At 44.0% G+C, this 25,118-nt stretch overlaps 2 protein-coding genes across 2 annotated transcripts in view; one reads left to right on the top strand and one right to left on the bottom strand.

Annotated features, from left to right (window-relative positions):
- Positions 1-21,009, top strand: part of LOC125022319 (proteasome activator complex subunit 4B-like) — a 38,841-nt gene extending 17,832 nt beyond the window's left edge. Inside the window, exons 18-47 of the mRNA XM_047608857.1 lie at positions 909-976; positions 1,423-1,626; positions 4,304-4,461; positions 4,718-4,813; positions 4,903-4,958; positions 5,086-5,142; positions 5,253-5,308; positions 5,422-5,520; positions 5,592-5,654; positions 5,745-5,840; positions 5,999-6,130; positions 6,940-7,149; positions 7,250-7,386; positions 7,503-7,556; positions 7,653-7,782; positions 8,715-8,796; positions 8,952-9,105; positions 9,557-9,623; positions 9,706-9,831; positions 10,075-10,227; positions 10,386-10,490; positions 11,510-11,601; positions 11,792-11,923; positions 12,088-12,290; positions 14,129-14,214; positions 14,399-14,527; positions 16,407-16,562; positions 17,445-17,583; positions 17,766-17,899; positions 20,033-21,009. Coding sequence (XP_047464813.1) covers positions 909-976; positions 1,423-1,626; positions 4,304-4,461; positions 4,718-4,813; positions 4,903-4,958; positions 5,086-5,142; positions 5,253-5,308; positions 5,422-5,520; positions 5,592-5,654; positions 5,745-5,840; positions 5,999-6,130; positions 6,940-7,149; positions 7,250-7,386; positions 7,503-7,556; positions 7,653-7,782; positions 8,715-8,796; positions 8,952-9,105; positions 9,557-9,623; positions 9,706-9,831; positions 10,075-10,227; positions 10,386-10,490; positions 11,510-11,601; positions 11,792-11,923; positions 12,088-12,290; positions 14,129-14,214; positions 14,399-14,527; positions 16,407-16,562; positions 17,445-17,583; positions 17,766-17,899; positions 20,033-20,167 — 3,509 coding nt within the window. The 3' untranslated portion in view covers positions 20,168-21,009. The remainder of the gene's footprint in view (positions 1-908; positions 977-1,422; positions 1,627-4,303; positions 4,462-4,717; positions 4,814-4,902; positions 4,959-5,085; positions 5,143-5,252; positions 5,309-5,421; positions 5,521-5,591; positions 5,655-5,744; positions 5,841-5,998; positions 6,131-6,939; positions 7,150-7,249; positions 7,387-7,502; positions 7,557-7,652; positions 7,783-8,714; positions 8,797-8,951; positions 9,106-9,556; positions 9,624-9,705; positions 9,832-10,074; positions 10,228-10,385; positions 10,491-11,509; positions 11,602-11,791; positions 11,924-12,087; positions 12,291-14,128; positions 14,215-14,398; positions 14,528-16,406; positions 16,563-17,444; positions 17,584-17,765; positions 17,900-20,032) is intronic.
- Positions 21,010-22,396: 1,387 nt separating this feature from the next.
- chac2 (ChaC, cation transport regulator homolog 2 (E. coli)) lies at positions 22,397-24,884 on the bottom strand. The gene is made up of 3 exons (XM_047608877.1): positions 24,525-24,884; positions 24,037-24,072; positions 22,397-22,820 (listed from the first exon to the last, which is right to left on the bottom strand). Exons 1-3 carry the CDS (start codon positions 24,657-24,659, stop codon positions 22,452-22,454), a joined length of 540 nt encoding a protein of 179 aa, XP_047464833.1. The 5' UTR covers positions 24,660-24,884; the 3' UTR covers positions 22,397-22,451.
- Between the last annotated feature and the right edge of the window lie 234 nt (positions 24,885-25,118).

Genomic DNA, 25,118 nt, shown 5'->3' on the forward strand with positions numbered 1-25,118 from the left:
TGAAATCCACATGAACGAACGCCAGGTCCAAAAGTTTCCCAGTAGAATTGTCACAAGATGCTTATTCACTTCTCCTGTCAGAGGTCATAATGTTGTGGCTGATCGGTGCATGTGTAAAAGTTAAGAATGCTAAAATAACTAAAAGGTATGAAAGCTAAGGATGGTTTAGGCCACTCATGTTATGATTTAATTAGATTTCCCCCCCTGTCATTCCTTAAAGAAATCTGTGAAGAAAATAAAACAAAATCAGTTGCACTTGTAGAGTCTGACACTCATCCAAGTAGTTTCTTCACTTTGAAAAGAATGGCGTGGACCTGGGGCTGAAACAGCATCTGCGTTAAACATCTGTGGCTGTTGCCCATCAGAAACTCACATGAATGTGAGGGTCTATTAACCCCGAGGTACTTACCTGAAGTTGGATCAAAACAGGATCAAAAAGAGTTTCCTACAACTACAAGCAAACATGTGGAGTTTCTTAAGAGTAACGGCCGCATATGATCCCACTTAAACCCCACCAGACCTTCAGAGCTGTAGAAGCTGCGTGGATGAGTGGTGAGGCACCTTCAAAAAACTCTCGCAAGTTTAGTTGCTCTTCAGCTTGTTTTTTGAACATTTTCACTGTATTGAAATCCAGTTACATCTGAATCTGATGGGAGTATGGTTCATTTTGCACATGTTTTGCACAATTTAAGAAAAAAAAAAAAGGTATAAAAGAAATCTATTCATAACATGACAGTTGTCGATTAATCTTTAAGGAAGCGTGAGTGTCCGTAGCAATCCATCCATCCGGTGTCCTATCAGTCGGCCAAAACCTCAAATGACCTGAGAAAGTTCTGTCAGGGGGATTAAACGGTGCATATTTCAACGTCTTTGTGTGTTTGTGTGCTTGCGTGCGTGCGTGTGTGCAGATGAGGAGCTGCAGAGTGAAGACGAGCTGGATAAGGAGCTGTTGTGGAATCTCCAGCTGCTCTCTGAGGTGAGATCTATCGTCCACTTTAATCCTTCTAACTCACTTCATCTGTGTTGTGTATTTTAATCTCGAAATGACCGAAAAACTCACATCGTGTTTTTTTTTTCTTTTTTAAACCTTTTTGTATTCGCGTTTCATTTCCTAGCAATCTGTGAATCGCATGCAAAAAAAACTTGTTTTTTCAAAAAAATAAATAAGACTAGTTAGGACTTGTAAGAGAGAAATCTATGACTTTTGCAGTGTGCCCCCGAGTAGGGTCATAAATATCACAGGGCTTTGTCGTTAACCAGAACATATTGATACTCTTTCTGTTTTGTTTTATTACTCCTGGGAGCTTAACTCGAGTGGGAGCGAGCCAGACGCCGTGATTTACTGGAGACCCTCGATATTTAAGACACACCTCTCCAAAGAATTGACTGTGTGTGTGTGTGTGTGTGTCTGTGTGCTTTTAGGTAACCCGCGTGGATGGTGAACAGCTGTTAAAATACCAAGGGGACCTGGAGCGGATACTGTGTGTGTGCGTTCATCTGCGCTGTAAACCGGCGTACACACTCGCCTGCAGTCTGCTGGAGCACACACTCCGGTCGCTGTCCCTCATTTATCCCACCGAGTACCGCAGCACCTCTGGAGGCTTCGATACTGACCTCCCTATACGGGTAAACACACACACACACACACACACACACACCGAAACTGCCGCAACAGCACAATGAATTATTAAGAGACAAAACAATGAGCACCATTATTTAATCTCACAAACTGATACGAGAGTCAAATCCAGTTTCTTTGCTCTAAATGCACAGCTTTCCCCGAGGCCTTATTTGTTCAGCTGTTCCAGAATTTAATCTGTCACACGAAACGGTTACAATTCACTGAAAATACAAAAGGCCTCCCAACAGAACCTTGAGCAGAACCTGCTCTGTTACGCATTCTCTCTTCAAGTTCACCTCAGGAGCTGCGATAACTTTCCCATCTCCAACGAGACGATTAAAACAAAATAAAATGTGTGAAATTGAAATGAAATGGCTACACTGTTGGACCACACGTTTGTCTAACAGCATTCATTCTCTGACAGTTTCTCTTAAAGTACGGGATAAGGGAAAAGAAAGAAGGCATTGATTACAACTGAGATCTGCTTGTACTGTTTGAAAAGGAATGCACCGCGATCATGTCCTCATACATAAAACAGTTCCAGACTGTCGCAACATAAATGTGAGGGGGTCACAATGAGGTAATAGTTCTTTCCCCAAGTAATTATTTAGTTTTTCAAAAAACAGTATTCATTTTTTTGTAAAGTTCCCACAATATAATGAATAAGAGGACAGAAAAGGCTCAGTTCTAATCTACAAACTCAACAAAAGCCACCAAATGTTTAGTTCCAAGAACTTTTTTCCAAGGTAGTAAAAGGTTCCTTCAGACCTTTCAGTCGACATTGTTGAAAGAAAAGCAGGAAGTGGAAACAAAAATTAACCAGAACGGCAAAAAAGACACAGCACCGACTAGCGTTTGGGTGGCGTTTTTACAGAGCGAACCAGACTGACGAGCGCACAAGTATAAGTGGCTCACACTGGCGCAGCATGCGCACGTAGGATACGGACTATCACTCTAAAAGCGCCTTAATCACGGAGGAGATTCAATCCCTACTGCTGTTGATTACCAAATTGGATTTGCCTGGAACACCTGAAATGTTAGACTCTAAGAAACGAGATCTGCCGTAGCGGAGACCGGCCCGTGAGGCGACTGCGTTAGCGGCTGAAAACAAGGCTCAACCAATCAGGATCTCCCCCGCAGCTCCGACCTCAAACCTTTCTGTACTCTCGAAAACAACTTCCCCCGAGCGGGAACGTTGTGTGCCTTTGTTTTTGTTTTTGCTTTTCTGTAGTAGAAACACACCGAGTACCTCCGAAGGTTCCAAGTCCCCGGGGAAAGTTCCTGCTGTGAAAATGTGATGGAAAACCCGGCTACACAGCGTATTGCCTCAGTCTGAGCCAAAACGGTTTAGAACTACTCATGCAAGAGACTCGCGGTGTTGCGAAATTATTCAGATCACGTAATGCAGCGATAAAGCGAGCCTGATTTACAAAGCAACACTTACTAAGCAGCAATTAATTCACGTCATTCATTTACCCCAACGTTGCTTCGCGCTCTTGCTTAATTTCCTCTTAGGAGGGAAGTTATTTTTGCTTTTCCATATTGTGATGAATCTGTCAACGTTTTCTGTCCAGAGCTGCAGTAGCTGTTCGTGTCAGCTCCTTGAAATCTATCAGAAATGTGTGCATTTAAGAGTTATTTCTGCTCACGGGCGCATTGTAGGGTCGGTTGAACGGCTAGCCGGAGTGCTAATCCCACCCAGAATGCAGCAGGGGTGTCACACGTAAATCCCACAAAAGGGTCCAGTCTGGCCTGTGGGATGAATTTGCAAAAATCACACTGAGGATATTAGCTGAAAGTTTTCGATAAAATAAGAAATTGCACTTGCACTTTGCACTTCTTAAGAAATTTACGGTTGTTCATTACATGTAGCTGTACTTTTTTTGCACTTTTGCAAAGGGAAACACTTGGGGTTGACGTTATTTACCAGGTAATAAGCTTTTTGTGTTACTGGTCCGGCCTCCTTGAGATCCTACCGGGCTGTATGTGGCCCCTGAACTAAAACGAGTTTGAAACCACTGGTATACAGCGTCCGAGGAATTAGCTTAATTAGCTGATTTTATAGCGTAGGTGTGCGCGCGGCCGCGCGGGCTCAACAAATTGTCGCTGTGTCTGTGCAAGACATTTCCTCTGCTCAGTCTGAGCTCTTTGCCCTGCAGTGTTTCTGTCTTCCCCTGAGAGAAAAGCCCCTCTAACACTTCTTTTTTCAAAGCCGTGACAATATTTTGTAAGGTTATTTTGTTGTTTTTTTTTTTTTTAGGAGGAGTGCGTGGGAAGTGTGTTTCTGTTTTGATGCTTAGGTGGCAGTAATTGCAGCAACATTCCTCCACCACTTTTCGCAGTTTCAAATCCCAGCCTCTTTTCATCTGCAGTTCACAGCACACACTCATTCTTCTTCTTTACTTCATTGAATTTCTTTTAAGTGTTTTTTTTTTTTTTTTTCCTTGTTGGACTCGTTTACTCCGCCTGTCATCTGTCTTTTGTTTTCGTCTTTCCCATGACGACTGGATGTTGTCCTTATCCCTGTGTTTTTAAACGCCAGCAGATGACACCGGTTTGTGGTTTAGAGGGGTGACTGGTTGCGCTGGTCTTTCTTTGCCAGTAGCTCCAGTGGAAAAAAGCGGCGCCGAAGGTCCACGGCTTTCTGAGGAGCCGTCTTTGTCTCTCTTTCCCCCTCTCCAGGACTGGGGCAGAGCGGGAGATGTGGCGGCCCTGGGCGTGTGTTGGCACGTGCCCGATCGCGAGGAGGAGAACTTCGTTTTCCAGCTGCTGTCCCGCCTCCTGCGCCCCGAGCTGCAGCGAATCAAGGGCCACATCTCTGGAGATCACCCAATGAGCAGGTGTCCCGCCGTTTGTCCCGATTTCTGACGTGTGATCGAGCGCGCTCGCAAAACAGATAAGACAAATAACCCGAGGCAACTTCCTCAGCTCGCGTCCAAAAACATCTGTTTTTAATATGTTTCCTTTCGCACAAAAAACCTAATCAAGAGCACAGAAGGAGAATGTTCAGTTCGGCTGCCTTAAGTCTTTGATTATCAGATGAAATCATAACACACGCTGCTGTGGAAGGAATGTCATGTGTTGTCTGATTCGCAGGGAGGAGTTATTGCAGAGCCTCGCTATCGTGCAGCACTGCCTGCTCGGAGCTGGAAGCATGCTGCCCCCTTTGGATGGACCACACGTATCTGACCTGTGAGCACACGCACGCACCAAAACACACGTTTCCATGCAATTTTCATGTCACGATTTACTCTCCGCTTTTTTCTGCGCCTTCTGCTCAGCGTGCCCTCCATGGTCGGTCTGGGGGAGATCAAGCTGCACATCGGCGTTGACTACGGTAAGAAAGCACAAGCAGTAGTGAACAAGTAGGTAGGCGCTCTCCTCCCGGCTCCCCGTGTGCGATAAGGCCTCTCATCCTGCATTCTGTGTCCATACGGGACGTCTGTGCATCTCCTCCCCTCCAGATGATTCACGGGAGAACTACAGAGAGTCCATCTGCCGAACCATGAGACTGCTGCTACGTGAGTGAAGATTTTAACTTCGCTAACGCTCCAGCTGCTAGCCTCTCGCAGCGCCCCCCGAAATGTGACTGCCATGCACAATTTATCAACCTCCACTTTTCCCAATCCAGATCACATCTTGGAGCACTCGGAGGACGACACAAAGTCGCTGTTCGTCATCATTAAGGTGTGCGGCCCTCGTGATTTCTGTATTATTCATGTATGAAATGTTGTTATTCCGGGCCCAGGGTGAGCCGGCAAAGGTCTCACAGCGCCCTTTGTCTGCCTGTCTGACTACAGATCATCGGTGACCTCATGTTTTTCCGAGGCACTCACAAGAAGGAGTTTGACTCACGCTGGAAAAGCTTCACGCTTGTCAAGAAGTCCATGGAAAATAGGGTGAGTTGGCCGAGTGCGCGGGGCTCGATTCATTTGCGGGTTGATTTAAACATGCGACGTTTCTTCTTCAGCTTCAAGGGAAAAAGCAGCACATTCGAGCGTTGCTCATCGACCGGGTTCTACTGCAGCATGAGGTTCGTTTTACACCTCACGGCACCTAGAATGACACGTGTTCATTTGCTCTCGAAGACACATGTTGAGCTTATTTACTTGTGGGCAAACAGATGAGAAAGCTGGTGGTTGACGGCAGTGAATATAAAGTTGTTCATCAGGAGCTGCTCTGTGATCTGCTGCTGCTTTCTACCAGCACGTACAGCCAGGTAAATAACTGACTCCTGACACGTTAATGAATTCATTTTTGAAACAAAAGGTCAGTCATGACATCTGAATTTTTATGGCGCTGAAATAGAAACCGACTGAGAACGAACGAACGAACGAACGAACGCACGCGCGTCTGTGCACCTTTGTGTCCCGACAGGTGCGGAGCAGGGCGCAGAATGTGCTCATAACCGCGCTGGGAACGTTTAGCTTCTCCTACAGGGACCTGATTCCGCGAATTTTGCAGCTGCTGTCGCCGCAACACACCACGGGAACACAGCAGCACTTCAAGGTACGCACGCGCATCCTACATCCCACACCAGTGGGTGACTCTCCTTGGTGCTGAAACTGTGTGTGGCTGCATCAGCCTCCCTGCACTTGTCACCTCTGGCCTTCAGCTGCTTCGTTAGGCCTCGGCCCCGTCCTATATTCTCTCCGTTCCCCTCTTCCCACTCTTCTCCTCGTAGCCTAAGGTCTACTGCTCGCTTTTCCTCGAGGGCATTTACTTTGGGAGTCTGGAAAAGTCTTAATCAACATCGGTGTCTTCTTTTAAAACTCCTCCACAGCCTTATTTCCATAAAACGACTTTTAATCATCTCTTAACTGCAAATTGTTGATGCATTTAGAGACAACGTCCGCCCCCTTTGACTCGCAGCATGCTTTAGAAATGCAGCACCAAACTGAAAGTAATTGCACCGATCAGCCACAATATTGACCTGACACATCACTGTCAGGAGAAGTGAATAGCATCAACCCTTTTGTGACAAGACAATGCAGCCTGGCGCACAAAAACAGTTTAGGAAAAAGAAAAGAAAAACATGAAAAACAGCACAAGGTGTTGATCTGGCCTCCAAATTCACTAGACCCCAAACTGATCGAGTATCGGCCTGATCCATAGAGGCCCCTCAACTCGATCCGTATCACCCAAAGTCCCCCTCAGAACGGCCGTGCCTGTTTTCTGATGAGTCACAACAATTGTTTGGACGCACGAGGAAGACCTATTAGGTCATAATGTATAATAATGCCTGATCGGCACATACGGTGAACTGCATGTTCATTTACAAGTTCCTTTATGTTCACGTGTGTTTGTGTGTTTCTCAGGGTGCTCTGTACTGCCTCCTGGGTGTAAACAGCAACGTCTGCCTGGCCAGCGCGAGGGACTGGGACTGCGTTGGGGAGATGTGGCCCGCCCTGGTCCGCTGCGGCCTGTCGCCCTCCATGACCCTGGAGAAGCCGTCGATCGGCCGGCTGCTCGACGACATCACCGACAGGATCCACCGCCAGCACGACACCATCGGGATCTACTTCACCGTGAGCGCCGGCGTCCATTAGCGGTCAATAAACTAACCTCATCTTTCGTTTTTATATCTCTAACTCGCTGTTGCCTCCCGTTGTCCACTTCTACACTTAGGTGTCTGAGTCATGCGTAGAGATAGCAACTAAATTCGCGCAATCTGGACATCCCACGCATTGTTTAGAGATACCGTCCAAAGACGAGAGGAGAGAGGGGCGCCAGCGACAGCGAATCAGAAACGTCGTCGCTGCGCGGTAGGAATATACACTGGATGCTGCTGTTTGTCCGTTCAGTTTTGCAAAGAATAAAGATGAGTTCGAAGAATCTGTTCATGTTTTACAGATCAACGACTGTTTTTTCTTTTGCGCAGGAAATACGAGAAGCTCGTCAACGACCTCTTGGACTGCCTCGAGGACAGAGAACTGTGGGTGTCCTCCGCGCCCGTGTATTTATATGCTGCACATGTGCATTATTACACTGTGTGACTCACAGCACATGTATGTGTCTCGTGTGTTCTCAGGCCCTGGAAATTTGAGCACATGGCCACAGACTTATTGTCTCTGCTGCTGAGGGAAGATCACCCGCTTCCCCCCGACGCCGTCCTTTTCTTCACGCAGAGCCTCGTGCACGACTCCATCAGCATACGCAAGGTCTGCAGAGCCCGCTCATCTGTATGCGTTTTTGTTTGCGTGCACTGAAGCTCAACGCTTTATGGGAAACTATCTGATTTTTCCACACCTTATGAGGAAAGCAATGGGGTGGCTAAAAGCCTTTTTTTTTTGTGATTCATCCGTTCTAGGATCCACCTGAGACACATTGCACAGTCTATTCTCATATCAGTGGAGCTGATAAAGATCCATACATGATGCGAAACAGTTTCCAGATCAGACTTTCAGGAAGTGACGCATGCAGCCTTTCATAGCACTGCAAAGTCTGTCCAGCTTAAGGAGTCATCTGTTCAGGCCAGAAACCTTAAGAAATAAATGCGTATTTACATTTTCAGACCATGTTTCATAAAGACTGACACGCCGCCAATCAGATCTTGCGCGGAGAAAGTAACAGTGTTCTATTATATCTGCAGAGCAGATGGTCACACTGAGCCAGACAGCAGCTGCTGCACAACACAGGAGCCTCAGACTTTGAACAGCTCGCATAGCTTTCCCGCTGAAGTTCTGACAAAACAGAACAAGAAAATACATTTTAATTTGTTGAATGAGCACCCAAACACCGCAAAGAAGCTCCGCTGACGTGTTGTCTTTATCTCAAAAATTGTTGCAATACCCAGTGTGAACGTGACGCGTGGTTACAACACAAGTTTGTATAATTTCTCAGCAATTTCACACCAGCCGGTCTGGATATAATAACAATAATTGATGATAAATGTAAAAAAGAAAAAGAAAAAAAGACTGACAATAGCGTCCATCAACACACTCAACAATCGAGTGTTTCTACTATGTGTAGTCGTGTAGTAGTTGTATGTGTTGCTTTTCCTGTACATATGAATCAGGGTCACTGGAGTTCGATGACAAACCCGTAACACGTTGCTTCACTATTGTTCAGTATAAACCTTTCTCTTTGCAAGGTTGCAATCTCTGCAGTGGCTGGTATCCTGAAGCAGCTGAAACGACCAGCGAAGAAAGTGGCAATGAAGCCATCTGACATCAGTGAGTTTAGACGCAGAAGAGCTCTGACATTTAGTTCTTTTTTTGCATTTTTACTCGCACATCTTAATAATTGTGATGTAATTCACTTTTTCACTGGTTAAAAACCAGACGTTCATCTTGTCCGGGGGTTTCGCGACAATGCGCTGTGTTCACAGGCGGCGTCGAGGATCCGGAGGGGGTGTGCGTCGGGGACCGCGAGGGGAACCGCTGGCTGCAGTACGACAGCAACAACCTACCTGTGAGTCGGGAGCAGTGGGACTCGGTGCATTACGTGGAGAAAACGCACTGGGGCTACTACTCCTGGCCGAGGTAAAGAGAACGAGCGTGGAAGGTGGTGGATTTAGAAACTGGAAGGCTGATTAACTGCTTTGTTGGAAGGAACTAAATAGCTGATTGACTTAACTGCCTGGGTGATTTGATGCTTGGCTTTGAGGCTACATTTATGTCTTGACTAACTGCTGCATGACTGAACTGGGTGGCTGGGTAACTAGCAGGGTGTTGAACTGACTTCCTGTCATGGCCTGGCCCAGATAAGGCTGACTGAACGACTTACTGCCTGGCCTAGATAGAAGAATTGATGTATAGGTGGAGGGCTTGCTGGCTGTCTTGGTGTGCGGATGGCTTGCTGACTAACTGACTTTATAATCATTCATTTATCCTCGCTGCTTATTTGAAGACAGTATGTGCCTATCCAGATTTTTCATTGTGTTGTTATCTATAAATCACAGCAGCCTCCTCTTTGTCTCCCCGCTCCTTTCAGAGAAATGATGATCTATGCAGCTTCTGAAAAGCCAAAGGATGACCTGCCATATGAGGAGATGAGTGAGGTGCGTGCTCGCAGTGCGCCGCACACAAAATCTCTCAGTGATGTCTCACTATTACCATTATTACATTTTGCGTGTCACTCAGGGTGAAAAGATCATCTTCGAATATTTCTCGGACCCGGAGTTTATTGACCAGCTGATAGAGTTTCTCTCTCTGGAGGACCGCAAAGGAAAAGACAGCTTCAACCCCCGGCGCTTCTGTCTCTTCAAGGTGCAATTTAAATTCTCATCCTGTTTTTTTTTTTTCTTTTTCTTTTTTTTTTTTTGTGACAAAGCATACCACTGCTAGCCAAGGCCAAATTGAACCGCGCAGAGCTGCAATTTCCGTCATCAACTTCTCTGATTCATTGTTCTCCGTCAGGCGGCGGTTTACTCGCGTCAAGCAAATGACTGCAATCTGTCTTTGTTTCTTCCGCGCCGAACAAACCTACGTGCTCCCCCGTTTGATTGACAGGGGCTGTTTCGTAACTATGGCGACGCGCTCCTGCCGTTACTGTGGCCTCACCTGGAGCAGCTCGCCGGTGACCCCCATGAGAGCTCCCAGCGCTGCTTGTGTGAGATTACTGCCGGACTAATCAGAGGCAGCAAACTCTGGAGTTTCAGCAAGGTGCTGGAGACACACACACACACACACATACACATATACACATATATATATATATATATATATATATATATATATATATATACACACAGGCTGCACTGGTTTTTGATAAGAAAAGTCAATATTAATAAAAACTTTTATTATTGTGTGCGTGTGTTCAGGTGGATAGGTTATGGCAGCTTTTGTGCCCTTTGATCAGGACGGCGCTAACCAACATCACGGTGGAAACTTACACAGACTGGGGCACCTGCATCGCTACCGCTTGTGTGAGTCGCTCGCACGCATACAAATGCACCGCGCACGAGTTTATCCGCTTATTTTACATTTAAAAGCTTGATTTCACCTTTTACAGCCCAAACTCTAATGTCACAGTTATTATTTTTCAGCTCCTTTGGCTGCAGGCGTAGCGGCGTCAGTCAGTTTGATTTGTGGCTGAGGAACATCTCATCAAATATTTAATAGACGGAGTAAATGATTATCTCAAGTTAGGATCTGAAATCACTCTTTTGACCAAATATATGCAAAAAAAAACCCTAATGACAACCCTCCCCATTCTCAGCTTTGAATTTAACAAGCTAAACCAACAATAGCAAATACACACCTGGTAAATCTGAGCGTGTTAGTATTCGCTTTGTGGTTAGCTTTTTACCTCACAGAGCTGCAGACTAAACTTAATCTTGTTAATCAACCATAAATGCAGAACCAGAGGATTCCATGAAGCTTCACTCTGTGTAGGAGGCTCGTGTTTACGCTAAATTATTGCGGTATGACTCTGTTCCGGGAACCTCTCTGCCCTCGCACGAGCCCATTTTTGGACAACTCGGGGCGGTTCATACGAGAACGAGCGTCAGCGACACGGATTTGACATCGACAGACAGGCGCGGTGGAAGGAGGAGCTGGGGTGGAGGAGGGTTGCAGAGCGTCTCGCTGAAAAAAAAAAGACACTTAGAAGGGCGCCTTGAACGATATCTGCCAACGACGCTTCGGCTGCAGCCGTCAGCTGATATGAGCTGTCTTATAGATTAACTATCAGCTGATGAGCTGGCCTGTCTCCTTCACAATTCACTGCGCTTCATAATAGCTAATGAAGAACTGTCTTAAACGCGTGACAAACCGTTGTATTTTTGTCATCTACATTTGTTTCAGTACTGACTAACTCTTTCTGGGGACGGGGAATGTATGAGAATATGTGCATGCATGACCTGAGTGGGTGAATACAACTCGCCTGCTTGGAATAACGGCTCTAAAAATAATGCTGTTTTTTCTATTGGATGCTGTCCAATAGGAGGGCAGGGACCCCAGGAAACTCCACTGGCTATTTGAGCTACTAATGGAGAGCCCCCTCAGCGGGGAGGGCGGCTCTTTCCGGGATGCCAGGTATGTGTGTCCGCGTCCACGAATAACTCGTGGTCGTGCGCTCGTGCCGTCTACGGTATTTTTGAGGTTTCTGATTACCGACTGCAGTAGTAACCTGAGCCGATGAATGCTGAGCTCACGTGCCGCAGTAACACAACAACCCTCCCATCCTTCCATCCCCCCTCTCTCCCTCTCTCTCTGTCTCTGTCAGTTTACTGTACGTTCTTCAGGGAGGTCTGGCCCAGCAGCAGTGGCGAGTTTCTGAGCTGCTGCACAGGCTCCTGGCTTACCTGGAGCCCAAACTCACCCAGGTGTATAAAAATGTCAGGGAGCGCATCGGCAGGTACATAATTAACTTGGTGTTACGTAACCACGTTTAACTGGGTTAATCTAATTAGTCTGCGTGTGCTGTTTGGGTTGTTCAGTTCTAAAGCTCTTTATTTATCTCCGCGTCTGTCAAAGCTGTTCCCGTCGCGCGACCGTGACTCTTCTCTCGTCTCTCTCCAGCGTCCTGACCTACATCTTCATGATAGACATCGCCCTGCCCCACACCCGGCCCACCTCCTCCCCCCACGTGGCAGAGTTCGTCACTCGGGTCCTGGAGCGGCTCAAGCCCCTCACGTCCGAGCCGGAGATCCACAACCACGTCCACGAGGAGAGCACCCAGGGGACGGACGAGCGCACCCAGGCTGTCAAACTTCTCAAGACGGGTCAGAATGTGGATGCAAGCATGTAAACTACATGGTAGATGAGCGCGATGAGGGGATAGCAGGGACATATCCAGGTTTTTCTTGATGAGCGGGCACTATAAAAGATGAGATTTGTTATTGATTCCAACTTTTAACTTTATTTTAAAAGGTAGTGAGGAATAGGTCAAAGGGTGCCTATTCAAGCATTTCAGAGAGAAGTTATGGAAAGGAGTGCAATTCAATATTTTAATCAAACATTTACATATTATATATACCAATCAGCCATAACATTATGACCACTGACAGGAGTAAATGACATTGATATTTATCATATTTGGTACTGGCATTCATGTGGATGTCAGTTAGACATGTACCACCCATCTAGACCAGACCAGGCACCCCCACCCCATAGCACTGACAGCAGGATGTGGCCTGACACAGACACACACACAATAACAGTATATGAACAACTCAAAAAACATGAAAAACAGCACAAGGAGTTGACCTGGCCTCCAGATTCCCTAGATCCCAAACTGATCTCGTATCAGTCGGATGCACTGGAACAAGCCTGATCCACAGAGGCCTCTCAAACCAACCCACAGGACCCAAAGACGCCCTCAGGAAACCCATGTCCATTTTCTGATGAGTCATAACTGTTTTGGAGGCGCAGGGGAGACCTACAGGTGGTCATAATGTTATGCAGGATCGATGTATACTCCCTCTAGGTGCAAATAACTATGCAGTTACTCTGGGGTTTAGTTCCTTCAGTTTTCTCCTACTGAGATTTTGATTGAGGTCACCCACACATTAAATTGAGATGATTTGATGGAAACGCGGTATGTTTGCTTTAAATATCATCATCCAAGTGCATCTACTTGGTGTGTTGTTCTTTTCAATCTTTGACTGAAATGCAGCAACGCTCCCAGCAAGATTAGATCCATCACAGGCAATGGGGGAAACTGATTTTTTTTCGCCCACTTGTCGAAGCACAGAGTTTGGCTGATTACTGATTACTGTTGTAGACATTTACATTAAAATACAGTCAGTGACAGTTGCAGGGAGTACTGATGGCCCCGCCCCTTTTGTCGATTTCAGCAATGGAGGGGGAGCTAGTCAAGAAACATGTCCAATTTGAATAGGATTATTTTTTGCTTATGCTTGGAAAGAGATGAGCAAAAAATAATAAATAAGGCATCAGAATCCACGTATTATACAATATTGATCTGTGGAGTGAAATGTGCTTGGAATGAGCTTAGATTTTCTGATGGATTCTTTACACTAAAGCAGGGGTCTTCAACGTTTTTCTGGCCAGGGACCCCCAAACCGATGGGGAGATTAAGTAGGGATCCTCCTCGGCCTAGTGCTCTTTGTAAATATACATTATTATTAGCATTTTGCATTAAACATAATGCACAGGTTCATTTTTTTTTCATTTCAAACGTTCTGTTGTGCTAATATTGCACCATGCGTTGAAGATCTATGCACTTAAGCTATTTTATTGTATTCTTACTTGCTATTTCATGCTTAATCGCAACTGCTTCTTTCTTTTTTTTATGTTGTTGTTGTGGCGACGCACCTGTTTGCCAGAGACTGAATTTAGAGCTCAGTTTTTTTTTTTCCTATATCTTAATATTTGCGCATTGTCGCTCTTTCAGGCTCTGTCATCACTCTAATCTCCATTATGCAGACAAATATCTTGTTATGGGATTATACAAGCCATTAGATACTAAATCATGATGGATCGTGTTTTATTAGCGGAGCAATGCAGTAAGGTCACAGCGCGAAGTTTGTAGTTTTTATTATTTGGCAGCCGACCAAAATTTCCCCTCTGCGTTTGTGTACGTATGTGCCATTCGCAGTGTTGAAATGGTTGATGGCGAGCGCAGGGCGGACTTTTACCACCCCCGTTCAGCAGCAACTACAGCTCCTGCCTCTCCTCTTCAAGGTAAGAGCTCACACACACACACACACACACACACACACACAGGTCTCAGCACAGCATTATTACCCACTCAATCTTACTTGCCCATTAAACTCAATTTCTCTCTTCATTTACTCAAAATGCTGCGTTGCTCCGTGTCTTCCTACCCTTCTCCTCCTCCCCTCTTCCCGTTTCTCTCTCCCTGCAGATTGCCCCGGTGGAGATTGATGAGAGCTATGATGAGATGAAACAGGATGCACGCACGTGTCTCTCTCTCATGTCCCAGGGCCTGTTGTATCCCGAGCACATCCCTCTAGTCCTGGCAGCGCTGGAAGAGGCAATATGCACAAAAACACGCACACACACACGCAGATACTGCCAGTGGTCCAGGCCTTATGCTGCCTAAGGTGTCCTATGTTGATGTACTTTATATTGCTGACAGGATTTCTTCCGTGACGTCTGTATGAGAAATCTGTTGAGAAACATCTCCTCCCAAACGCTTTCACAATATCTTACCGGTTTGGCATTTGATGGTCGACGGCAGCGAGGAGGCATTACAGCAGCGTTTCCCGGTTTCACCTTGACACCTAAATATTTCATCTTGCGGGAACAACATATCAGTGTTGTGCACATCATTTATTTAAAGGAATGCTTAAATTTTTTTCCGGGAGATGCCTGCTTTCTCGCCGCGGGTCAGATGAGAGAGTCGATATGATTCAGCGCGAGGCAGGCAACCTAGCTTAGCTTAGCTTAGCATAAAAGCTGAAAACAAAGAGACGCTCGCAGCGTTCAGCCCGGCTCCTGCAAAGTTCACCAATTAAAAAAGTTACGTCTTACTCCTCCAGTCGATACAAAGAAATATATAAAGTAGGAAGAATCAAGAAATTGCTCAAGCATGTAACTTCCCTTAAAACTAAACTTTTTCGAGGTTGCCTCTCCCAGCTTCCAGTCCTTATAAACTCAAATTAACCACCTGCTAATTCTAGCTTTATTTTATATTTTTATTTTCGTGAATGGTATCAGTTGTCCATCTCTCTGCAAGAAGGTCAGAATAGATTTTTATTTTCTTTTTAAATGGGCAAACTATTTCTTTAAAGCTGTGGTCAAGTTTGAGACATCTACCTTCAAATGCTTATGCTGCCACATTGTTGCTGTCAGGCCAACTCAAATCACGGGCGCCATGTTTGCTACATCGGAGGTGTAACCCTACTACGGGGTGGATGTGCTATGTTGAAATAAATCACTTATTTTCACCATTAATTGCAATATAAATGTTATTGCAACGTCTTTCAGTATGTGAAAGGCCCTCAGTGTCTGCTTACCTTAAATATCTTAAATGAGCCTATAAAATGCTTCATAACCCAATCACCTCATCAGTCATGGAGCTGTGTTTACCTTCTCCTCAGTCTCTGTGTTCATCCATCGCTGAGAAAAGTTTGAATTTATTTATAAGTACTTTATACTTATAAATACTCAGAAATAGTGAAAATTAAACTAGTCTTACTGTTATTTAGTATTATCATTATAACGTTAGCATGCTAGCAATAATAACTTTAAATAAATAATAAAAATTCTACATAAATTACATGCACACATGGGTTTCATGTTTTTTTTTTCTAAGCCTTTAGTCTAGATAACTAGCTAGCATAAGACTAGCATAAGGCTAGGTTAACTTCATTCATATGTAATTCATATGTTAATTTGTACCTTTTGAGATCAAGGTACAAATTAATGATGGCGTGACTTTATTTTTCCTGTGTAAAATCTTAACAAAATAAAGAGAGATATTGATATTTACCTCACATAATAGGGAAATTAGTTGACATCCAGTTCTTCCTTTTAACCTTCTGCTCCCATAACTTTCTCCGTTTTTGTGTTAGATGTTTAGCATTAGCAAGGTAGCATTGTGGTTATGAACACATTGGCGTGCTAGCATTTCGCTAACAGCTCTGCTGCGTCCACTGCACTGTACTCTCATTGGTATGCTGCAAGATTTTCAATAAAACCCCATTAACCAGAAGACAAGCATGCGAACAGATAGAAAATTATCTTGTAATAACCGCTGCGCACAACGTATAGATCCCGTGCGCGCGACATAATACGTTATCCGACAAGACATAATCATTCGGGCCTTTGGGGGCTCCGCACAAACTCATCTCTCATTATCTCATTCCTCTTCTCCTCCACCCTCCCACCTCTCTCTCTCTCTCTCGTAGATGGCAGGCAGCAGGTCGTGGCACGCGCGCTTCTCCGTGCTCACCTACCTGCAGATCATGGTTTTCTACAACCTGTTCACTCTGCTCAGCGTGCCCGCCGAGGTGCTCCGCATCCGAAAGCTGGTGATGCAGCTGCTGCTTGATGAGCAGCTTGAGGTAATGTATTCACAAAACAAAAGGTTTAATGCAGCCGCCGCCGCCGCCGCCTCTGTAATTGCCAGAAGATTATAAAGGGCCACTTATTGTCCCCTCGCTAAATCTTAATCCCTCTTTTCCGTTCACGGTTATTGCTTAAAAATAACTGCCTATACCTCGGTTCTCCTCCTCTCTTTCTAGGTTGTAATTCAAGTGATCTAAAAATAGCAGGTCTAAATATTAGTTGATTTATTTTGGCTGTTCGTCTTCTGAGTAAATTATTAATGTCTGTTTATCGAATGCAATAAAGTCAAGTTTACTTCCGGTGTGTATGATATATCAGTCTGTCCTAATATTGAGTTACATCAGATTTTTTTTTTTTTTTTTTAAACAACCCACTTGTCTTGCTTTTAAAACGCTTTCCATTGATCTGGATGTACAGCACAGGTGGAAATCGATAACGACTGCTCTCCGGCCACGTTGTCGGAATTCCAAACGCGGTTTACTTAACATTTTGTTAACTGTGCCAGTGCACGGAGGCTTTGTGTCATTGTCTGATTCAGCGCGTCAACCGTCACTCAGCGCTCATTCATAATTTATGCAGAGTGATGTAGGAAAGCAGTTATGTTCTGCAAGGGGTTTTTACCTCAGCTAAACTCTGAGTCTATCCCTACCCCCTCTTTCCTCCCCCTCCTCTACCCATGTACCTTGCTTTTTCCCCATCTCCCTCCACGCGCCTCTTTTAATCAATTGTGTATGCGCTTCTCGCCCTGAAACTACCCCATCCTTTATTTGTCTGTCCTGATTTTCATGGGTCTGGTTTTTTTTTTTTTTTTATCTCCTCGCTGTCTTTCCTCCCAACCCTTTTACACCCCCCCTTTTTTTTCCTCTTTCTCCCTGCAGGTGAGGGACATGGCTTCCACCACCCTCAGTGGTTTACTGCAGTGCCAGTTTTTCCCCCTGGACTCCAGTCTGCAGACACAGCTCCAGACGCTGAGTCAGACTTGTCTCCCCAAGGCCAGAGGAGAGCTGGCCTCCACAGGTACACACACACACACACACATTTCTGTGCATGTCACAATCGCACACAGAGGCAATCACAGTAATACTTGCCCTATTACCCTTTCTTATCCCAGGGGAATTGTGAACCTTGAAATTCTAAGTCCCGTTTTAACTCTCCGTTTGTGCGTGTGTGTGCGTGTGTGTGCATATGCGCGCGTGCAGACTTGGTGCGGCGCCACGCCGGCGTGCTCGGCCTCAGCGCGTGCATCCTGTCGAGCCCCTACGACGTTCCAGATTGGATGCCACAGATACTGATGGACCTGAGCGACCATCTCAACGACCCGCAGCCTATAGAGGTACGCGCGTGCGCACGCACGCACACACACACACTCGTATACAAACAATCCCGCTTAAAACAGTGTGAGACGGAAGGATACAATTTCATTGTCCAATTGAGGAGAAAATTGTGTCTTTGGCCTCACTTCAGGCATGAAGAAGACATACAATGTAATCCGTGGAGCGGAGTTTGAATAATACATTACGGTGATGGGGAGCCAATGATGATGATAATAATTTAGAGCTTCTCCTGCTGCAAAGTGAAAGAGATGCCAAAGACCAAACAGTGAAATGCATTTAAAAATATAACCAGCCTATTACAAAGCAAGGAATAACAATACCCTGCATAAAATGGTATAAATAGATTATGTGCCTGATAGTAAATGATGCATATCATGGTTTCTTCAGGCCAATTATATAAATCAGTCTGAATCAGCGTTGGGATTCAAGTTAAAGAAACCTCTGCTCTTCCTACCTTCAAATCCAGTCTAATTGTTTAGTTTGGAGGCCATAATGTAAAACAAATGTACTAAATGTTTAAGTCATGACTACACCCTTACTTGTAGAGCTCGGCGCTTTAATTCCCTGTTTCTGCGTCCTTGTTCAGCCGACCAACTTTTCACTCCCGAACTTGCTTCACTTTAAATAATTCCTACATTGCATATTTAAATTGTCAAAGCCGGCATTTTAACATGAATAAAATATTATTTGCTCGTTAGTTTTTAATCAACGTAAGCAAATTAGACCGTTGCCGGGAAGATTGTCAGCTGCTGTTGGATTCTACTCTGCATTTTAAATCGTCTCCCGATCAGGAAGAGGCGGCGCATTTTGTTTTTTTCATCACACATAAAAGGAGCTGTTTAAAAGTCAAGTTCTGCATTGTTCTGGTCCCACTATTAAGCGGAGGTTTCATTCTCAGGATAGATGGCGGCCGTTTCTGTGCGCTGGTGTGTGCTTTCAACTTTGTGCGAAAACAAACGGAGACAGAGCTGCTATCAACAAACTCTTTATTGCAGGACTTTAAGGGAAATGTTAAATGAAACCCGGTGTCTGTTTGTTCACTTTCCTTTTCGATTGCTGCTTACAATGATTTGCACTCTGGCCGGCAGTGATTGGTTTGTCAGAGCTAAAGAAGGGAGCAAGCGCAGCGACGGAGGTGGAGCAGTCTAAAGCAGATACGAGTATGCCGCAGCTTATGTTGGGAAAAAAAAAAAAAAATGTAGGAAGCATCCGAGAAAAGTTTCCGGATTAGAGACCAGCAAAGGAACAACCAAAACACAACTGGCTATGGATAGTGAAAGGCAGTCACAAATAGCTTTAAAAAATAAAGAAAAATGTCCTCAGTTATGAGACAAAAATGTAGTGTTTAGGTAAATGCAAATGTGGAAGCTACAGCAAATATAAAAACCAAGCAAAGAATCCGAGGACTACAGTCACGTCAAGTAAATGCACAATAAATGTACAAGCAGGAAGTAGCACACAGCGATCAGGCATAACATTATGACCACCTTCCTAATGTTGTGTAGATCTCCCTTGTGCAGTTGTGACTCATCAGAGGATGGACATGGACCTTCTGAGGGGGGTCCTGTGGCATCACACAATGGCAACACAATGTTGTTAGTTGGAGGGGCGGGGCTTTGGGTCCTGTGAGTTGAGGGGAGGGGCCTGAGTGGATCATCCCACAGATACTTGATCAGCTTGGGATCTAGTGAATTTAGAGGCCAGGTCAACACCTTGTGCTGTTTTTTTTATGTTTTTTTGTTTTTTAGTTGCTTCTAAAGCGTTTTTGTGTGTGTGTGTGTGTGTCATTGCTACGGGGTTGGGGGGTGTCTGGTCTGGTCCTAGTGGGTGGTACATATCTAAGTAACATCCACTTGAATGATGCCAGATTCAAAAGTTTCCCAGCAGAACATTGAGTTGTCACAAGATGGCCGATGTTATTTACTTCTCCTGTCAGTGGTTTTAATGTTATGGCTGATTGGTTTATTCTGTAATTGTATCCCAAAGTACAACAATAACTTGGATGATTATGCATCACTGTTTTGTGGTGTAGTAAACATGTGCTCTGCGTTTTAAACTTGGCTTAGATCCGTTTGTTTTGTGTTGTGGTACAGGCACAGAGTCTGTATGATGTGTTGTTGCGATGTCCCTAGATGACGGTGAAGAAGACGCTGTCCGAGTTCCGGCGCACTCACCACGACAACTGGCAGGAGCACCGACAGTGCTTCACCGACGACCAGCTGCTCGTGCTCACGGACCTGCTGGTGTCGCCCTGTTACTACGCCTAGATGGCCATCTGCCTTCCCAGGTCCTCTGCAGACCAACTGACCGCTGCCACAGGACAAAAAAACGTCATCCTTTTAGCAACGCTGGGAACGCCGGCCCTCTGTGCGGCCTGTGAAAATAACGTCTGATAACGCTGGCCGGGAGCCTCTCCCTCTGGAACCTCGTGTGCCGCTGTTGGCCTTCGGTAAACCCGGCAGGAAAAGCAGGTCTGGGCAAAACAGCTTCAAATATTTATCTTACTTGGCGTGTTTATTTCGTCTCGCCAAGCAGCTCAGCAGCCCCAAAGGTGGCCACTTTAGCGATAAAGGTGTGCGTTCAGTTCCTCGTTGTTCTAATCGACCGCTGCTTTGCCCACATCTGCCACAAAACTCGCATTACTTCTACTCACAGAATGTCTCTCTACTGCTTATCATTTCTAAACCTCTATTCATTTATTAAATATTAAAAAATCATTATGTATGATGATATAAATATGTAGAATTAATATAAAATGTTATACTATTAATATAATTATGATGTGTAACAATATTGCTATAAATAATTATATATGTATAATATATTATAAGTTATCATATTCCTAAACAACACACTGTGTTTTATTATACAATAGCCAAGCACTTTGACTTTAGAGACGATCTACAGGTTTGTAGTTGACACAAAATACCTGCAGTTCATCACCTGTGCACATTCACATCACAATATCTTCTTTATTTATTCCACACAGAGCTCTAACGTAACGCTTTTCTTTTTTTCTTTCTTCCACGGATAGCTTTTAGTTTGGTGCCAAACGAAATGTTAACGTTGTACAGACGCTTGCGCAGATAATAAACACTTGGAAACCGTTTTCGGCCGCGTGTGTGTATTGTGTGTGTGTGTGTGTATGGGCTTGTTTAAAGGAGGATCACAGATAAGAGCTGTCTCCATTTCATCCCGCGTGTTGATTTTCTTTCCCCCCCGATGCATCCGAAGGGCTCGCTGTCCTCGGACGTGTGCTGGCAGAATGACAAGAAGCCGGGTTAAAATAAGTGGGTGAAGGGAGAGACGGAGGAGAGTTTACGGGGTGGAGTAAGCGAGGTGTGTTTGTGTGTGAGGGCGCGATGATTACAATGGTGTAATAATAATATAACTGGAAGAGAGATGCAAAGATTTTCAGGTTAGACGGGTAACTTTGGAAAGAGTTATTAGAATCTAAAAGGTGTTGGAGCATGACTGATGTTCTTCCTAAACCTAATATTGAACTTTAGTTGAATAAGTGAATCAAAACTTTCTGGCAAACCGTGTTCTTGCTTTATTTATTTATTTATTTATTTTTCTGTAATCCAAATTAGTTCTCTCAGAAATCAAGGCAGCATAATGGAGGCTCTATTATCTTAGTAGGATTTTTTTTTATATATAAAAAAAAAGAAATAACTGTAGCAGATTACATAGCAAAAAAAAAAAAAGTGTGCAGCCTTGCTCACTCCTTTGAAAGGCTGTTATTTGTCACAGCGGTGCCTTGGGCTGAGTGGTACCATCGACGTGTTAACATGCTCACAGTGACGGTGTGAACAGGCTGATGTTCACCAGGAAGCACGTTTACACTGTTCTTTTCAGTGTGCTACCAGGCCAATATTCGCTAATTAACTCCAATTAGACATGTGACCTGAAAACGGCGGCAGAGTAAAAAAAACAGATAAATAAATCACCGGGTCACTTTAAGTGACGTCTCCGTCGCGCTGTTTGACGGTTGAAACGTTTGCAGTGGCTTGGAGAAATGACAGCAGGCGCCACATTTTAGAAATAAAAACGGCCGTGGTTTGAACCGTAACCACAGTCCTGAGCAAATCACGGTCTCACACTTATTGACCAGAGATGTTTTTTGTTTAACTTTTTAAAAAAAAAAAAATTATAACCCCAACCTTGAACCACAACATGCATTCAACTCATATTCATTCATCCCGTTTTTCATTTGTGTAGCTTTATTCAAACCATATTTTGTGGTTTCTCAGAATATGTCTTTAAATGCCCGTAAGTTAGCCGTTTTCCTGTTTTGAAGCAGCTTTCTATTCATGTGTTTTGCGCTGCAGCGTGTTATTTCTACTGCCCGGAACAAAAAGCTTGACATTTAATTGCGGAGTGACTCTAACGGGGTCAACATCTTTTCCGGGACTAACAAATATCCTGATTGACCCTGTGTATGCGTACGTCACAAAACCCTGAGATTATTTGACAAACCCAGCCTTGTGTATATATAATTGGTCAAGTTTTATTCTTTATTGAGTTATAATCAACGTGATTTCAGTGCTTCTATCCGCTTTGTAGCCTTTCTCTCACTAAAGTTTCCAGAGAAAACAGATGCGCGTCTGAGTCCTCAGGCAGAATAGTTCTCACAGCATCAGCCAGCTGGAATAGATATTCTGTATTTTTCCCGCTTGGACCGGTGGAGCTGACGATCTGGTTGGCTATCTCCTCCAGAGGTGCGGGCCCGAGGTAGTTGGGGTTGTCCTGAGAGCCTATGTAGAGCAGCGTCTGGCTGGGCGAAGGACTGAGTAAGGGACGGGGGTAGAAGGTCACGGTGATGACCTGGTAACCACCTTTTTCTCGGTAGTCGAGGTAGCTCTTCACTTCCTGCTCTCGGCCGGTCGGCAGTTTGTAGGCAACGCCCCAAACGCAACCCTGGAGGAGAGGCGTGAAAGGAGAACGAAGGCTTGCTCGTTATTTTGCGGGGAAGAAGGCAGAATGATGAACTCTACACAGGCAGGTATGTTGCTTAAATATACTTAATTAAGTGCAATAGCTATGGAATATAAAAATACGTATGTCATATTTGATAAATACCAATGAATAAACAACTAAGGATACTACTTATACTACTTTTTGTTAGACACACACAGTACCTATATTTGGGCTTACTGGCGGTTGGTTACATATTGTAACCTCGGATTCTATGAGTGTGGGCATAGTACGTTGCATTAAAATGAATGCTGTAGTTTTGCATGCAGTATTCCACCTAGATACCTGTTTTGGAAAATAATCAGTCAATAACATCAGAATGATTGCCGCTCATTTAATTTTCAGTTGTCAGTTTGTTTCCGTATTCATTTCGCTACTCGTGCTATTCGTAATTAATCATTTACTTTCACTTCTAAGAAACGCAACAGTCACCTGTAAATACGTACAATTCGCCAGACGTATACACTCTTGTTGACTGTGTAAAAACCTGTATCTTTCTTATACAAAGTATATGCAAAACAACAAAAAACAGTATTGAAGTAAACATAACTTTAGAAGTCTGTCTTCTGTTAAATGGAACCTCACTTTGAAAATGTGCTCACTCTGTGGCATTGCCTTCACGCATTTCTTGGAGTATGACAATAAATAAGACAAATAATAATGATCTGCAGCAAATAATATGTGATTCTGTTTGCGTCCCGCAGTAAAGACATCTATTTGACAACTGAATTAACCACCAATAAATTAGACGGTGAATGAAGTGTAGACACCTTATTTGCGCACGTCTGATTGCTTCCTGCAATCATCCCTTTATTGTTTTAGCATAATAAAATGGGCATAATGCAAACAAGCTTAAGATAACTATTTGGCAATCACTTCACTGTTTGAGTTAAGGCTAAAACTATTCTGGTTACTGATTAACTGATTCGATCATGGTAGGTTGTTGAGTTATGCATTTCTGTTTTTGATTTCATTGTATAATTCAGAGTTTTGGTTAGATAAAACCGTAGAAAGACAAAAAAAAAATGTAGGTGTGTTTTGGTGAGTAAATATATGAAATATCTGGCAGGTTCACCGATAACAAAAATAAATGTTAGTTGTTGCCACATTTACAAAGTAAGGCATGGTGCCAGTAAAGTTAGGAGGGATTGTGACTCACCTCAGGATCTTCTACCAGAGTAACAACCCGGCCAGGCTGCAAAAGACAAAGACAGAAGATCAGGGAAAACTTCTTAAATCTTCTGAATGAATGAATGAATGAATGAATGAATGAATCTAGTGGCATGTTCCACACATAAAGAGTGTGGACATTTTCATTTAACATACTACTACTAATACTACCACTGATAATAATAATAATATTAGGAATAATTATAAAAATATTAAATCAAATAAAAAAGCTAAAAGCTAATCATGTTATTACATGCTGCATGTTATAACACTATATATAGAAAATTATAGTGTTAGTAGAGTGTCTAATGTATTTGTTGATACAAACCAATTCATTTACAACATATTAAGAAAATAATATAAATTTTGTGACCTGACGTTCGGCCCGAACTCCACATACGGTGTTGCGTCAGTTGACGTTACGACCTTTTCTTTTGCTATACTGTAGGTGCCAAAAAGCCGGTATTACATACTCACCTTACCCGGTACTCCCCGGTGGTCGGTACTGCCCTGCCAAAACCGACGGCTGAAGCCTTTAATATAACCGATTCTCTTCTCCTCATAAGGAAAATCCACTTTCCATATCAGGGACCCGTAACCGAAAACCCACATGATAACGCGTTAAAATAACGTTACCCTTGACGGCAACGTGGACGGCTCAAGAGCTGGACGATTATTATTATATTGCCTGCTAGCAACTTACAGCTCCAGTGATGGCATTATAATGGGCTTCATGTTCACCTGTTATGAGTTGTTTAACGACAGGAAAACATTCTTATAGCAGCTCTAATCCAGGAACTATTTGATCAAGGCGAATGGATTACGTAAGTACCTCTGCTTCCGCTGCACAACTTTCAGAATAAACCTCGGTAATTACAGATATTCATTTTTTTAAGGTATAAATTGAATATTCAGCTATAAAATAATTTAAAAGATGCTAATAACGATAACACCATTTCAATAGCCTGCCCTGCACCGCTGTGTCTATCTCTTTTAAATCACCTTTGTTTTGTTTTGAAGGGAAATCCACCACAACGGATGTTAACGATTTCATGTGTAAAGTCCAAAACC

This window comes from Mugil cephalus, chromosome 16 (genome assembly GCF_022458985.1).
Source record: "Mugil cephalus isolate CIBA_MC_2020 chromosome 16, CIBA_Mcephalus_1.1, whole genome shotgun sequence".
NCBI lineage: Eukaryota > Metazoa > Chordata > Actinopteri > Mugiliformes > Mugilidae > Mugil > Mugil cephalus.

Coding starts and splice junctions, on each gene's coding strand:
- chac2 (XM_047608877.1), bottom strand. CDS start 24,659: ATGTGGGTTTTCGGTTACGGGTCCCTGATATGGAAAGTGGATTTTCCT. Junction 24,073..24,524: donor ACCGGGGAGTACCGGGTAAG/GTGAGTATGTAA, acceptor TGTCTTTTGCAG/CCTGGCCGGGTTGTTACTCT. Junction 22,821..24,036: donor CTCTGGTAGAAGATCCTGAG/GTGAGTCACAAT, acceptor CCTCTCCTCCAG/GGTTGCGTTTGGGGCGTTGC.